The sequence below is a fragment of the Mauremys reevesii genome, linkage group 5 (assembly GCF_016161935.1).
Source record: "Mauremys reevesii isolate NIE-2019 linkage group 5, ASM1616193v1, whole genome shotgun sequence".
In the NCBI taxonomy this organism is placed as follows: Eukaryota; Metazoa; Chordata; order Testudines; family Geoemydidae; genus Mauremys; species Mauremys reevesii.
In genome coordinates, this window is record NC_052627.1 from 136,131,310 (window position 1) to 136,148,063 (window position 16,754).

Here is a 16,754-nt window from a genome sequence, read left to right on the forward strand (position 1 = left end):
CTACAAGCTGAAATCACTAAAAGAGCTAAGCTTACTGAGCTGAGATCACTGAGTGGGGGAGCCTGAAGATCGATCGCTAAGCAGCTGGCAGAGCGGAGCAGTCTGCAGCACGTTGGAGCAGCCCATAGAACAGTGAGCAGTGTGGGGTTGGCTGGAGCGGCACAGCTGGTGGAGTGGAGCCAGTCGTGGTGAAGGCTACAGCAGAACTCCACAGAGAAGCGGGCAGTCGGCCCTGGCCCACGTAAGGTGTCCCCCCATTTCCACCCAGGCTGGGGGGGTAAAACGCTGCAGATAAACTTTTGAACTCTGGGGTGGCACTGACCAGAGACAGAGACTCTTGGGTTGTTGGACTTTGGGGTGATTGGACTTAAGACCCTAAGGGGGAAAGGACAGTGCCAAATGTACTTGGAGGTGGGTTTTTGCTTATGGTTTGTGTATAGTCCTGTTTGTGGTGTTTCTCCAACGTGATGCCGCATTGTTTCCCTCCTTTATTAAAAGGATTTTGCTACACTCGGACTCTGTGCTTTGGTAGGTAATTGTCCCAGGTCACTGGTTTTGCATTGTGTTATTGAAACGGAACCCCTGGATACTGAACCCGGCCCTTGTTGCTGCCAACTCAGAGGGGCAGAAGGGTTACATATAAAATGAGAAGGCAGGCAGACAGACTGACTGATAGTCTATTACCTCTCTCACAGTCTTCTCAGGTTTAGTAAATCTTGCAGCAAGAAAGTTGTTTAAAATAATTCCAATAATCTGTGCAATTTGCAGGGGGTGATAATGTCTCCCTCTAGTGGCTGTGCCACATATAGGCTAAATGCCTCCTACCAGTACAAATTACAAGTTTGTTTTTTCAAGCTCAAATGGTAGAGGCCTGTGATTCTGGCATTGCAAATCATGGGCTCTATTTCTACTGACAAACTGTGCTGGATATGAAGACTGGGGAAATGTCTGACTTATTTTTACGGAATGCTATGCGTGACTCAGTTTCCCCTCTCACCTTGCTGGGCGTGAAAGGGTTACCTTCTTTCTTGAAACATGACAAGCAATGCAGTGACTGCAGGGAAGTCACTAAACATGAATGAACCGTCAGAAACTAACTGTCACTAAGGTTATTACTGCAAATCCCTGGACCAGTGGTTTTCAACCTTTTTTCTTTTCCGGAAAATTTGAATGGAGGTGTGGACCTCTTTGGAAATCTTAGACATAGTCTGCAGAGACCCAAGGGCCCATGGACCACAGGTTGAAAATCACTGCCCTAGACAGATAAGCAGGTTTGTGGAAGTACCACTCCCTGGGGCGGAATGGCAGAGACTGGTTTTGACAACATTCAAGAGGCCCAGCAGACAAGGAACAGAAAAATACATAAAGTTGACAGACAGCTATAGAGGAAGGGTCACTCAAACTGGGTCTAAGAACTTACACGAGACGGTAACCAACAGTAACAAAGTTGCTAGAAGGGTCTGAAGGGCTTTGAGACCTATCAGGTCACCTTGTGCACCACGGGTGACATCTGGTGAGCTAGGCATACATATAAGCAGTTTGCTGTTTTCAAGATCTGCTTTCTCTGTAATGCTTTTGGTTCTGAATAAATACTTTGCTTTATGAAGGCTGGCTGGTCACTGGTAAATCCTGCCATCACTGCTAGAAGACCACAGGATGGCAATTGCTGAGCTAAGCTCAGACTTACTAAGGTGATCACAGTGAATGGAAGGAGACATTGCAGCCTAAATCCCTGGTCTGGAGGGAAAGGAACGAGTTCCCACCCCAAAAAAAGATGACAGCTCGAGGCTTGAGATCTAAGGGTGTGCCGTGGAAGAGGCCATAAAGATGGCAGAGGGGTAGTTAAGCCTGGAACCATGACAATAGGGTCATCAGAACTGTAACCCTATCTAAAGTCAGGACCCCAATGAATTCATCCCTTGCTCCAGAATTTCCGCTTTCATTGTAAAAAATATAATTCCAGTTCATGCCCAGATGGTTGCAGAGATAACCTCACAGAGGTAAGCCAAGAGTCAGCCAATGCAGGTCTTCCTGCCTGAGTCCACACAGTTTGAAACAACATCTCTGAGAGGTGTGAACTGCCCCAGTCATCTCAGCCAGGGTCATGTGGACTCCATGATTCTGCAGCCATGGTGTTTAAGATCTCATCTGAAAGACTCCAACACTGCAAACTGCATAGGATTCAATCATCTGCCCAAGATAAACAAGTGGGGCAGGAGTAACCACTTAAGAGTCAGCAGTTGAAGTCTGCCTTATATTTTGTTAAGAGAGCCTTCACCCTCTACCTAGGCCTGAGTGGTCGCTGTATAATTTGCCCTTGAGAAATTGTTCCAATGGCTAATTTCCCTCACTGTTAAAAATGTACACCTCCTTTCCCATCTCGATTTATCTACCTTCAACTTCCAGCCGTTGGATCATGTTACACCGTTCTCTGCCAGACTGAAGAGCCTATTATCAAATTTCTGGTCCCTATGTAAATACTTGTAGGCTGTGATCAAGTCACTCCCTTAAACTTCTCTATAACTCCTTGCGTCTATCGCTATAAGGCAGGTTTTCTAATCCTTTAATCATTTTCATGGCTCTTCTCTGAACCCTTTGCAATTTATCACCATCCTTCTTGAATTGTGGAAAACAGCAGAGGTCACAGTAGAGCCAAATACAGAGGTAACGTAACCTCCCTAGGGACAGACATACAGCTAATCCAGAGGCACTGGGCTCCTCACAGGGATGCTCCATACCTCTTACCAACCATGGTGGATGCTGATGGTAGAACCATTAGCAATCACTTTAGGAGAGACTGTGGAACTAAAACAAATGGCTTTCTCCAAATAGACAAGACATAGCCTGAAAGACAGTGTAGTGCAGTGGCTGGGGAACTAGGCTAACATTCAGGAAACTGAGGCACAGAGCGGGGAAGGGACTTGACTTGTCCAAGTTCACCCAGCAAGTCAATGGTCATTTCCTCTCCCACCTTTTGTCTGATTAAAATGTAAGCTCTTTGGGGCAGGGACTGTCTCTCACTATGGTTGTATAGTGGCTCAATCTCAGTGCTACCATCGTACAGATAATAAAGGCATTTGACAAACATCCCTCCTACCCAATGTCCTTGTCAGATAGGAATTATAATCCCCATTTTACAGATGGGAAAACTCTGTCTCAGGGCGGTGCAATTAGTTACTCAGTTTCACACAGAATGCGGCCGAGCCATGAATAGAACCCAGGAGTCCTGCTAGCTTCCCCCACCACTGTCTCTGTCATGGAATATAATAGCTTTCAGATATGGAAGAAGGTCGATAACACAGATCAGTGGTTCTCAATCAGGGGTACGCATACCCCTGGGGGAACGCAGAGCTCTTCCGGGGGGACATCAACTCATCTAGATATTTTCCTAGTTTTACAACGGGCTACATAAAAAGCACTAGCGAAGTCAGTACAAACTAAAATTTCATACAATGATTTGTTTTATACTGCTCTATATACTTACTATATGCTGAATTGTAAGTACAAGATTTATATTCCGATCATTTTATTTTATAATCATATGGTAAAACTGAGAAAGTCACCAATTTATCAGTAACAGTGTGCAGCCACTCCCATTTGACACCATCAGATTAGGCCTGAAAAAAGACTGGGAGTGGCTGGGTCCCTACAAAAAATAATTTTCCCTCTGTTGATACTCACACCTTCTTGTCAACTGTTGGGAACGGGCCGCATCCACCATGATTGAATTGGCCTCGTTAGCACTGACCCCCCTACTTGGTAAGGCAACTCCCATCTTTTCATGTGCTGTGCATTTATACCTGCCTACTGTATTTTCCACTCCATGCGTCTGATGAAGTGGGTTTAGCCCACGAAAGCTTATGCCCAAATAAATCTGTTAGTCTCTAAGGTGCCACAGGGACTCGTTGTTGTTTTTGCTGATACAGACTAACACGGCTGCCATTCTGAAACCTGAAGCAAAAAAGGCATTAACTCTTCAGTCATGGCTGTGTTCTCTGTCATTATCTTTTCCTCCTCATTGAATAATGGGCTTGCTCTGTCCATGGTCTTTCTCTTGCTTCTCATGTATTTGTAAAATGTTTTCTTTTTACCATTTATTATCCCTAGCTAGTTTAAACTTGTTTTGCCTTCGCCTTCCTAATTTTGTCCCTGCATACTTCTGTTGCTGTTTTTTATATCTTCAGCCTTCATAATTTGTTTCCAATTTTTACAGGACTCTTTTTTGAGTTTCAGGTCACTGATGATCTCCTGGTTAACCAGGGTGGTCTCTTACCATACTCCTATCTCCCCTACCACAATGGGATAGTTTGCTCAGGTGCCCTTAATAATGTCTCTATAAAAAAACTGCCAACATCCCTGAACTCTTTTTTTTCCCCTGCACTACTTCTCATTAGGGAATCTTACCCACCAGCTCCCCCTCTGATTGGTTGCCTTTCCCATTGCCCCGCCTCCTAGAGAAGAGAAGCCAATCCGAACTGCTGTGGAAGCAGGCAGCGCTCTCCCTCCATCCTCCACACTCACAGGAGAGGAGGGGGGAACAGAGACCCCAGCAGCTCAGAGACCCTCCTTTCCCCTCCCCTCTGTGAGCAACAGGATACCCCTTGCTTCTCCTCCTCCCATTGCAGCACCTGGCCTGGGGGGCAGGAGGGAAGGAGACCTGCCCCTGCAGGCCTGGAAAAGAGAGGGGACCCACTGCAGCCCCCCAGATCTAGGAGAGGGCGATGAACATAAGAACATAAGAACGGCCGTACCGGGTCAGACCAAAGGTCCATCTAGCCCAGTATCTGTCTACCAACAGTGGCCAATGCCAGGTGCCCCAGAGGGCGTGAACCTAACAGGCAATGATCAAGTGATCTCTCTCCTGGCATCCATCTCCATCCTCTGCCGAACAGAGGCTAGGGACACCATTCCTTACCCATCCTGGCCAATAGCCATTCATGGACTTAGCCACCATGAATCTATCCAGTTCCCTTTTAAACCCTGTTCTAGTCCTAGCCTTCACAACCTCCTCAGGCAAGGAGTTCCACAAGTTGACTGTGCGCTCCATGAAGAAGAACTTCCTTTTATTTGTTTTACACCTGCTACCTATTGTTGAAGAAAAACTCAGTTCTCACTTTTTGTTTGGATGCAGCAAAATCAAATACTTTATTATTTCTCCAGTAATTACCATGGAGGGAGAGAGTGCCATAGGACACAGGGTCCTGGACAGGTCTCTCAACTGGTAAACAATCACAGCAAGCCTTTATACCTTTTACAGACAATTTCTAGCAATAATACAGACAGTAAAAAGCAACAAATACATTTTGTTTATACATAAGCTTTTCTGCTATCTCACTAGAAAAACAAGACTGCAAGACTGCACATTGCAAGGTCGTAATAACTTTCACACAATTCACTCTGTCTTACATTATCTTGCTTCCTCACGTCACCAGGGTCACAGTTAACCTAACTCATGCTAACTAACATTCATTAAGATCTCTTCAAAACCTTGTTAATTATTTACTGGCTTCCACACTATTAATTTCATTTGGTGACCCCTAGTTCTTGTATTATGGGAATAAGTAAATAACTTTTCCTTATCCACTTTCTCAACATCACTCATGATTTTATAGACCTCTATCATATACCTCCTTAGTCTCCTCTTTTCCAAGCTGAAGAGTCCTAGCCTCTTTAATCTTTCCTCGTATGGGACCCTCTCCAAACCCCTAATCATTTTAGTTGCCCTTTTCTGAACCTTTTCTAGTGCTAGAATATCTTTATTGAGGTGAGGAGACCACATCTGTACACAGTATTCGAGATGTGGGCGTACCATGGATTTATATAAGGGCAATAATATATTCAGTCTTATTCTCTATCCCCTTTTTAATGATTCCTAATATCCTGTTTGCTTCTTTGACCGCCTCTGCACACTGCGTGGACATCTTCAGAGAACTATCCACGATGACTCCAAGATCTTTTTCCTGACTCGTTGTAGCTAAATTAGCCCCCATCATATTGTATGTATAGTTGGGGTTATTTTTTCCAATGTGCATTACTTTACATTTATCCACATTAAATTTCATTTGCCATTTTGTTGCCCAATCACTTAGTTGTGTGAGATCTATGAATGGATGAAGAACTATGAGCTGCAGGAGGCCGGGGGCAGGTTGAGGGTAGGGGAATGGGCAGTGTGGGGAAACAAGCACCTGCAAGCAGAGGCCAGAAACACCCTATTAAATACAGTTGGGAGTGCTGGTAACAGTAACTGACTCAAACACGTGTGCGGGGGGAGAGGGCAGCGAGTGGGGCGATGGTTATATGGGGCGCAGGGAGGAAGTGAGTTGGTGGGGGAAGGTACCAGAGGAACGGAGCGCTGTCTTTATGGGCAAAGACTGGCAGTCAGTCAGGGAGGAAGGGAGAAGGTTTTGGAGGAGGGGGCGCTGTCTGTATGGGGCACAGGCTGGCATTTAGACAGGGAGGTGGTTGGGGAAGTTTCTGAAACAGCAGGACGCTGTCTGTATGGGGAACAAAGGGGCGATCAGTCATGGAGGAGGGAGAAGGTTCTGGAAGACCAGAGTACTATGCGAATGGGGCACAAATTGTCAGTTAGCCACGGAGGAGGAGGGAAGATTCTGGAGCAGTGGTGTGCTGTCTGTATAGGGCACAGACAGGCAGTCAGTCAGGGAGAGACGGGGAAAGCTCTGAAGTAGTAGGGTGCTGTCTGTATGGGGCAAAGGACTGCAGTTACAGAGCTGATGGGGGCAGGTTCGGGAGAAGTGGGGTTCTGTCCACATGGGGGTACAGGCTGTCAGTCAGTCAGGGAGGTAGAGGGAATGTTTTTGAGGACAGGCGTGCTGTCTGTACGGGGCACAGGGAGGCAGTGAGAGAGGGAGGTACAGAGGGAAGGTTCAGGACAGGCGTGCTGTCTGTACGGGGCACAGGGAGGCAGTGAGAGAGGGAGGTACAGGGGGAAGGTTCAGGACAGGCGTGCTGTCTGTATGGGGCACAGGGAGGCAGTGAGAGAGGGAGGTACAGGGGGAAGGTTCAGGACAGGCGTGCTGTCTGTACGGGGCACAGGGAGGCAGTTAGAGAGGGAGGCACAGAAGGAAGGTTCAGGACAGGCGTGCTGTCTGTACAAGGCACAGGGAGGCAGTTAGAGAGGGAGGTACAGGGGGAAGGTTCAGGACAGGCGTGCTGTCTGTACGGGGCACAGGGAGGCAGTGAGAGAGGGAGGTACAGGGGGAAGGTTCGGGACAGGCGTGCTGTCTATACAGGGCACAGGGAGGCAGTTAGAGAGGGAGGCACAGGAGGAAGGTTCAGGACAGGCGTGCTGTCTGTACGGGGCACAGGGAGGCAGTGAGAGAGGGAGGTACAGGGGGAAGGTTCGGGACAGGCGTGATGTCTGTACGGGGCACAGGGAGGCAGTGAGACAGGGAGGTACAGGGGGAAGGTTCAGGACAGGCGTGCTGTCTGTACGGGGCACAGGGAGGCAGTGAGAGAGGGAGGCACAGGGGGAAGGGTCGGGACAGGCGTGCTGTCTGTACGGGGCACAGGGAGGCAGTGAGAGAGGGAGGTACAGGGGGAAGGTTCAGGACAGGCGTGCTGTCTGTACGGGGCACAGGGAGGCAGTGAGAGAGGGAGGTACAGGGGGAAGGTTCGGGACAGGCGTGCTGTCTGTACGGGGCACAGGGAGGCAGTGAGAGAGGGAGGTACAGGGGGAAGGTTCAGGACAGGCGTGCTGTCTATACAGGGCACAGGGAGGCAGTTAGAGAGGGAGGCACAGGAGGAAGGTTCAGGACAGGCGTGCTGTCTGTACGGGGCACAGGGAGGCAGTGAGAGAGGGAGGTACAGGGGGAAGGTTCAGGACAGGCGTGCTGTCTGTACGGGGCACAGGGAGGCAGTGAGAGAGGGAGGTACAGGGGGAAGGTTCAGGACAGGCGTGCTGTCTGTACGGGGCACAGGGAGGCAGTGAGAGAGGGAGGTACAGGGGGAAGGTTCAGGACAGGCGTGCTGTCTGTACGGGGCACAGGGAGGCAGTGAGACAGGGAGGTACAGAGGGAAGGTTCAGGACAGGCGTGCTGTCTGTACGGGGCACAGGGAGGCAGTGAGAGAGGGAGGTACCAGGGGAAGGTTCAGGACAGGCGTGCTGTCTGTACGGGGCACAGGGAGGCAGTGAGAGAGGGAGGTACAGGGGGAAGGTTCAGGACAGGCGTGCTGTCTGTACGGAGCACAGGGAGGCAATGAGACAAGAAGTTTGTGAGGGTAGGGTCTGGAAGAGTGGGGCACTCTCTGTATAGAGACACAGGCTGGCAGTCAGTCAGGAGGCAGGGGGAGGTTCTGGAGGAGTGGGGCACTGTGTCTATGGGGCACAGGAGGCAGTTAGAGGGGTTGGAGAACGCTCTGGAGGAGCGGGGCACTGTCTGAATGGGATCATAGGATGGTAGTTAAGGAGGTGTCAGGGGAATGTTCTGGAGGAGTAGATCGCTGCCTGTGTGGGGCACGGGGTGGCCGTTAGCCAGAGACGTGATGGGGGAAGGTTCCCGAGGAGCAGGCACTCTCTGTATTGGGGCACAGGCTGGCAATTAGGGAGGTACCGAGGGAAGGTTCTGGAGGAGCAGGGTGCTCTCTGTATGGGGGCACAGGCTGGCAGTTAGGAGGTGGTGGAGAAGTTTCTGGAGGAGCAGGGCACTGTCTGTATGGGGGCACAGGCTGGCAGTTATGGGGGTACTGGGGAAAGGTTCTGGAGGAGCGGGGCGCTCTCTGTATGGGGGCACAGGCTGGCAGTTAGGAGGTGGTGGAGAAGTTTCTGGAGGAGCGGGCGTTCTCTGTATGGGGGCACAGGCTGGCAGTTAGGGAGGTGGTGGAGAAGGTTCTGGAGGAGCAGGGTGCTCTCTGTATTGGGGCACAGGCTGGCAGTTAGGGAGGTACTGGGGGAAGGTTCTGGAGGAGCGGGGTGCTCTCTGTATGGGGGCGCAGGCTGGCAGTTAGGGAGGTGGCAGAGAAGGTTCTGGAGGAGCGGGGCGCTCTCTGTATGGGGGCGCAGGCTAGCAGTTAGGGAGGTGGCAGAGAAGGTTCTAGAGGAGCAGGCACTCTCTGTTTTGGGGCACAGCCTGGCAGTTAGGGGGGTACCGGGGGAAGGTTCTGGAAGAGCGGGCGCTCTCTGTTTTGGGGCACAGCCTGGCAGTTAGGGGGTACCGGGGGAAGGCTCTGGAGGAGCGGGCGCTCTCTGTATGGGGTCACAGCCTGGCAGTTAGGGGGGTACCGGGGGAAGGTTCTGGAGGAGCGGGACGCTCTCTGTATGGGGTCACAGCCTGGCAGTTAGGGGGGTACCGGGGGAAGGTTCTGGAGGAGCGGGCGCTCTCTGTTTTGGGGCACAGCCTGGCAGTTAGGGGGGTACCGGGGGAAGGTTCTGGAGGAGCGGGGCGCTCTCTGTACAGGGGCACAGGCTGGCAGTTAGGGAGGTGGCAGGGGAAGGTTCTGGAAGAGCTATTGAGGCACGAGCATTGCAGCAAGAGGCCATGAGTGTGTGTTATTGTGTGTGCTGGTTGTATTGATTTGTGAATAGGGGGTTATGGGTGGGTTGCGCTGGCAACTTTGTGATGGGTTGTACAGGTGGCAAATCAACCTCTGAAGAACTGTGGCAGCTGGACTAAGTAATCCCCACTCTGAGCAGTCCCTTTCATTGCACTGACTCCTTACAATCGCTGAAACTGGTGCATGCAGATTAGGTGTAATGTCAGTGTGGTGCTTGGTTGAGATACCGCTGTTATCAGAATGGTTGAGGGCTCTTAACATGGCATAGATACAGGTCTTTACTTTTTTATTATACAGAGATTCTGTTATCAATTCAGAGAAGCCCTAGACTCTTATACTGGATGTCAGACACTATGATCACATTAATTCCTTCTGGCCTTGGAATCTATAGTGCATTTATCCTGGGATTGTAAATTTCTTGGGATAAGAAACCTCTTCTTGTTCTGTGTTTGTACAGCCCCTAGAACAAGGGGCCTGATCCATGATCGGGATTCGTAGGCACTACCACAATATAAATAACATGTATTTACAAGGGTAAATATCTACATTCTAAAGCGTCTCCCTCCAGTGTACTTAGGGACCCCCAGGAGTTTAAAATGAAGTAGCAAGAACACCACTTCATTCCAGGCAATGGTACCTTTCCTGTTACCCCAAGAATGGGTAGAGTCAATACCAACCCTCCGGGAAAGGAAAACACTGCTAGAGAGGTCTTGAAAACATGCTCACTGTGACAGACTATTATCCAAGAGAAGGTCAACAGGTGACTTGATCACAGTCTCCAAGTACTTACATGGAGAAGAGATTTCTAATTGCAGATGGCTCTATATTCTAGCTGCACAAGGCAGAATGAGATCCAATGGCTGGAAGGTGAAGCTAGACACATTCAGACTAGAAATAATGTGCTCATTGTGAACCGTGAAGGTAATTAACCATCACAACTTACCTCGGGAAGTGATGGATTCTCCACCACTTGAAGTCTTTAAATCAAAACTAGATGTCTCTTTAAAATATATGCTCTAGCTCAAACAGAAGCTATGGGCTTGAAGCCAAAATTATTGGGCAAGATTCTCCAGCCTGTGCTGTGCAGAAGGTCAAACTAGATGACTGTAATGGGTCTTTCTGGCCTTAAATTGAAAAGGATCCCAAAGAGTGTTCAACTCTCCAATGACTGGCTCAGTCAGATTTCTAATGAAACAAGAAACTCAGTGGTCCAATTTTAGAGCCTAACCAGTCCCTCTTGGGTTAGGCCTGCTGGCAGACACTGCTGCAACGCACAAGACTCCCCAGAAGGCACACGTGGTTGGTATCGGCAAGCCCATCAATTTGGATATTATCCTAATTAGTTTAGCAAATTCTGCTTTCTTTTCAGAACATGTGCTAGTGCTGCTCGCTGATTTATTTAGGCCAATTTCTCTCAGCTATGCAGAAGCAATTTACCACAGGAGCTTAGCACAGAGGAGGAAACAGAGCCAGAACGAACCACTGGCTTGGCAGGCTCCCACAGTGACATTTTTTTCCTCATTTAATTGAATTTGTTTTGGAGGGAGCAGCATCTCTGGAAAACCTAAATCCTGGGATTATCCTCAGGTCACGTATGGCACACACAGGAGCAATGGAATATTTACAGCCCTTACAATAGCTCTGACCTTTTCCAAGGAGCTGGGGGGGAGCAGGGGTGAACATCTCCCTGGTGAGGCTTAAAATCAAATAAATAGGTTTTTAAAAGAGCATCCTTAAAGCTGCCATCCTCGTTGGTTTATGGAGCATTTCCCGAGCAGCAGACTTGGCTCATCTGCATGCCACACGTGGGTCATGTTATTCCATTCCATCGCCAGCCCCTGAAAGAACAAGCTACTGGCCCTCAAACAAACCCCACAGGATGTGAGTGAACGCCGTAGGCTTCCAAACACCTTCGCTAGTGACCTACGTGCGTCTTAGCAAAGAGCAATGAGGACTGGGTGGCTCAAAGGCCCAGCAATAGGCTCCAGGGCGCCTTTTGCCATTTGGTTACTGGTTCGAATCCAACATAGGCTGGGAGAGTGAGTCAATATCATCGCGGGGGTGAGCCTGTGTGGAACGAGTTAATGGGTCTTGGGCCATTTCCCAGTGAACTAGCATCTGCAACTGAACGTGTTTGTCTCAACGAAGGCTGGGGGTACACACAGAGGCAAACTCCCTTTTTCTCCCTAGAAATGGTGCCTCTGAGTTGAGGATTGCGATACGTGCGTTCAGTCACTGAGAGGCATCACTTTCCAGAGCTGTCAACTGACGTCTTTCTCCAACACTTTTCAATATGAAGCCTGACTATTTCTGTACCCCTGGGTATTTTGAACCGGGAAAGCTTTATGAAAAGCAGCAAGGGCCGTCTAATAGCTGCCACCTTCTTCAGAATAGGCCACAAGATTTCAACAATTCCCTTTGGCAAAGGCTTATCATCACACCCTACTCAACAACTAAAAACATATTAAAGATTCCCCTGAGAGCAATTGCTGGAGGTGGGATGATATGCGGTTGGGGACAGGAGGGGAGGGGAACTGAGATATGGTGATAAAGCCTGGGAACTCCAGTTTCAAACCCCATCGCCCCAAGATATCACGGTGACGTGGGCAACGGAAAAATCTACTTAGACAGAAAGTCAAAACATATTGGAAAATAAAATTCAACAAAAGTTTGTGCCAGACATTCATAGTGCAACAATCCTCTTCCAACAGATCTTTCTCCTACTGGTGCCTACCTGCAATAGGTCCGGGTCAGAGGACCTAGGATACACTGTTACGGACTCTTTGCCTTCCCTGATTATGATCTAAATCAGCTGCTTCAATGGGAAAGGTTAGGGTTTTTTAAATGCATGCATAATGTTGGATTCCCTCCCTTTCATGAGGAGATTAAGGGCCGGTTAGGCTCCAATTTCAGGCTCTGTTTTAAAAACAGAATGTGAATGGATATCTTTCCATTCTTATTTGTATTTCAGTGGCACCTCCAAGCCTGACTGAGGTCCCGGCCCCACTGTGCTAGGTGCTGTACAAACACAGAGACAGTTCCTGATCCAAAGAGCTTACGGTCTAAAGAGACAAGACAGAGAAAGGGTGAAAGAGATGCACAGATCGACTTGCCCAAGGTCCCACAGCAAGTCAGTGGCAGATGTGGCGATAGAAGGCCAGTTTTTTGCTTGGCTGGAGCATCAGTAATGAAACAGCCTGCAAGTGCCAGAGAACCAGAAACTGACCGTGCAGTGATGTGCTGTTAATATTCTCCCCGGGCTGGGAGAGCTATGCAGAGGGGCAACAAGGGACCGGGGAATTTTCTTTACTTACTTAAACAAAAACCTCTTTTTTGTGACCACTGCCAAGGGAAGAGCCAGCACCTCTGGGACAAAGTGATTCCATTAACGGAACTTCCTCTGGCAATATCTGGACTTTGTCCTTGAAAAAGTATAGAAAGACCAAGATTTTCAAAAGTAGGAACCTACAGTTAGACTCCTCAATCCACATGAAGTGGCCTCATTTTCAAAGCACCAGCATCCCCCACCAGAGTCAATGGGGGCTGTTGGGTGCTTAGCACTTATTTAGGCATCTAAATACCGAGTAAGGAGCCAAACTCTGGGCCCTTATTTGTGAAAATCTTGACCTACCTGTACTGATAGCATAACAGTGTGTTCGGTTTGGTGTCACCTGAAACAGGGCAGGGTTAAGGGGACGGAAACCAAGTGTATCCTCCCCTGGCAGAATTTTATGAAAAATATAGATTACTTTTTCATTCCAGCTGTAAATTAACCTGTGGAACTCCTTGCCACAGGATGTTTTTGAGAATTTAGGAAGAGTCAAAGAGGGATTGGATGTTTATATGGATAATAAGAATATCCAAGATTATAATACACAATGCTTAAAAAAAAAGTATTGAAAGGGAAATAAACCTTTTTCAGGGCTTAAACCCATCTCGTATTATTAGAGATCAAGACAAGACCTTCATGGGGGCAGATTCTCCCATATCTGCCTAGTGACGAGGTCCTTACACCTTCCTCTGAAGCACCTAGCATTGGCCCCTGTCGAAGGAAGGATACTGGGCTAGAGAGACACTTGTCAGATGCAGTCTGGCAATTCCCATGGTCCTGTGAGTCAAGAATCTCTCTCACATACACGGGTGGGGGGAGAGGTAGCTCAGTGGTTCTCACATACACAATACATCCAGAGCAGAAGTCACTGCTTCATCAAAGTTCATTCCTACCACAACAGTATCTGCGAATGTAAATTCTAGGCGGCTCTTTTTTTCTAGCCCTAGATTCCAGCTGGAAGCATATCTATTGCAGTGGCTCAAGCTGCGATACAATGAGGCTTATTCAGGTATGCTGGGTTGCAGCCCTTGCATAAAGAGTGGAAATTTATGATCTGCTTTAAATGTCACCTTTTCAACTCCGTGCCTTGGCTCAACAACCTTTGAAGTAAACATTAGCAAATGACCAGGATTTTTCAGCACAAGGCCCCTTCCAACATAAATAAATGTTCTTGTAATAAGCGCATGAAAAGGTTCACAGTTTAATTTGGCAGAAATACCTGCAGTCCGCGATGATGTCATCAATCAACTGGGAAACCAATGAATCCAAGTCATTTGATGAGCACTTGGCCTTGAGTGCAAGGTGGACCAGCTCCAAGCCTGCTTCCTACACAACACACAGAGCAGAGAACTCAGGCACTGATTATGGCGCCTTCCCCTAACCCGCACCCTACAGACCAGCGCTGCGCAAAAGCACAATGTCATTTGAGGGCCCAACATATCCCAAGGGCCTCCCCTCCTGCGGCCAATGGGAGGCCTCAATTTTCATAGCCTCCTGTGTGTGCTTGTGAATCTGTGTGCCACTCCCCCATCTAGTTGCTGGTCCAAACAGTGGATCAGAGCCTACTACCACTACAAGTTAACGGAGCTGCTCCTTTAGCCTGTGCTCTTAGTGTTGAAGCACCAGGGTTCCATTCCTGCTGGAGACCCCAGCTGGGGGAGACAGAGAGCAAGAAAGAAACATTGGTGCCCTACAAGTGGCTTTGTCTTTTTTCAATCTGGGGGACGTCTCCCTAAATACAAACAGATTTTTAAAGAAGGCCCCTCAAGCTTTCATCCTACTTCATTAATGGAGCATTTCCTGAGCAGCAGGTTTGGTTATTTTAAATTTCACACACACACAGGGGTCCTATAATGCCACTCCAACCATGAAAAGATGCTCTACAAACATAACTTTTAGCACAAGAAAGTTCTGGGTTCAAACCCTGTTGTCAACCCAGATGGGGATGGAGGGAAGGTTTCAGACTGGAAATAAGGCATACGTTTTTAATGGGGAGTGTAATTAACCATTGGAACAATGTGCCAGAGGTCATGGTGGATTCTCCATCACTGACAATTTTTAAATCAAGATTGGATGTTCTAAAAAATCTGCTTTGGGAATTATTTTGGGGCCGTTCTCTGGCCTGTGCTATGCAGGAGGTCAGACTAGAGGATCACAATGGTCCGTTCTGGCCTTCGAATCTAGGAATCTATGCTGTAAAAGCACTCTCTCTACGTTACATGTTGTGGCCAACCTAAGAAGCAGTTGGACATGTTATGTAAAAGCGTGTTGTTATGAGCAGGATCTGATAAACAGAAGACTATTGGGCTGGCCCTCTGATCACCTTGATGCCGCTACTGAGATCAGGGCTCTGTTATGCTAAGCACTGTATATGTTAAAAGTGAGGCTCCATCCCAAAGAGTTGAGTGTTCCATTTTGCCATTTCAGAGGGGGGATCCCAGGCCCAGAGAGACTATGTGACTTCCTTGAGGTCACACCGGGAGTCCATGGGCAGCCTGCACATAGCGCCGCATGCCCCAGGTTGTGCAACGAGTTCCTGGAGTACTGAGGCACCATGCTGTGACCCTGCGATACAGCGTGTGCATGGGTGCTGTGTATGCCCAGTGCAGCACAGCTTGCTGAGTGCAGTGTGAGTGCACATGTGTGTAGCTTGTGCAACTGAGTGTGAGTTGCTGAGTGCAGTGGATGTGCGTGTGATGTGGTGCGGTACTTGCAGCTGCTGAGCACAGCGTGTGTGTCTGCAGTGAAGTAGTTGCTGCTACTGAGCGCAGTGCGTGCAGTGCGGCAGGTGCTGAGTTGCAGCGTGTGCATGTGGTGTGATATGTGAAGTTGCTGAGCGCAGTCTGTAGATGCAGTGCAGTATTTGCAGTTGCCGAGCGCAGCGTGTGCATGTGCAGTGCAGCAGGTGCTGAGTTGCAGCGTGTGATATTTGCAGTTGCTGAGCGCAGTAGCAGATGCGGTGCGGTATTTGCAGTTGCTGAGCGCAGCATGTGCGCAGGCTGCAGCTGGGTGCATGGAACATCATATTTTTGAATAGCGCAGACATTTCTGCTTTGGCAGCGCAGCTTCCTTCCAAGCAAGGTCAAATTACGGGAAAGTACGAAGTGCAAAGCACACCAGCCTGGGAGTGAGTCAAGCAGATTCCCGTGGTTCCAAACAGCCCTTTTTGTGTAGTCCTTTGCAGAATGTACAGTCACCTCACTTATTTTTAGACGTGTTCCCTCCTGTGTCCCTTCAGTGTGTCTTTCCTGTTTGCCATTGTATGTGGCTATTTATTGAAGCCAGATGTTTGCAAGCGAGAGCTCCTCCCTGAGTCATTCTCTCCCTGCTCAGGGCAGAGTCCTCTGGATGTAGACATTAAATCCACGTCTGTCGGAAGCTCTAAAATCGTTAAAATCTAAGGACCTGTTAATGAGAGGGAGCGTTGCCTAGTGGTTAAAGGTGAGGGGGACTGGAGTCAGGAGGTTTGACTTCTATGCCCAGCTCTGTCACCAGCTCACTCTGTGACCTTGGGTAAGTCACTTCCCTGCTCTGTGCCTCAGTTTCCTCTGCTGTAATTTTGCCGTTTTCATTTTCGCCGGCCCCTTTCCACTGCTCGGGGCACTCCCAGAACGAGAAAGCTACAGCTTTCAGTGCAAAGTTTTAGCTCAGCTCTATTTCCGGTGGCAAATATTCCAATTAGCAGACTCTCCCACAAGAACCGCAGCCGTCCTCCCTAACCTCCTCAGGACAGCTCGCGTAACTCCGTCTTCCACCCCTACCCCCTGGGCCTCAGAACCCCCAAGCTCCCTAAACACCACGCAGGACAGGTGGGCCTTGCAACATGCCAGCCTCCACAGACCCTGGGGAGGGTGCCTCAGGGAGAACACCCTGCCAGCAGCTGTCTTGCCTCCCTGCTCAGGTCTGGCCC

General features: G+C 49.0%; 1 protein-coding gene across 11 annotated transcripts in view; it reads right to left on the reverse strand.

Moving 5' to 3' along the window:
* Positions 1-16,754, reverse strand: part of DYSF (dysferlin) — a 282,294-nt gene that overhangs the window by 159,024 nt on the left and 106,516 nt on the right. For all 11 annotated transcript variants that reach the window (XM_039540940.1, XM_039540938.1, XM_039540935.1 and 8 more), the window contains one exon: positions 14,064-14,170. In XM_039540940.1, the coding sequence (XP_039396874.1) occupies positions 14,064-14,170 (107 nt within the window). The remainder of the gene's footprint in view (positions 1-14,063; positions 14,171-16,754) is intronic.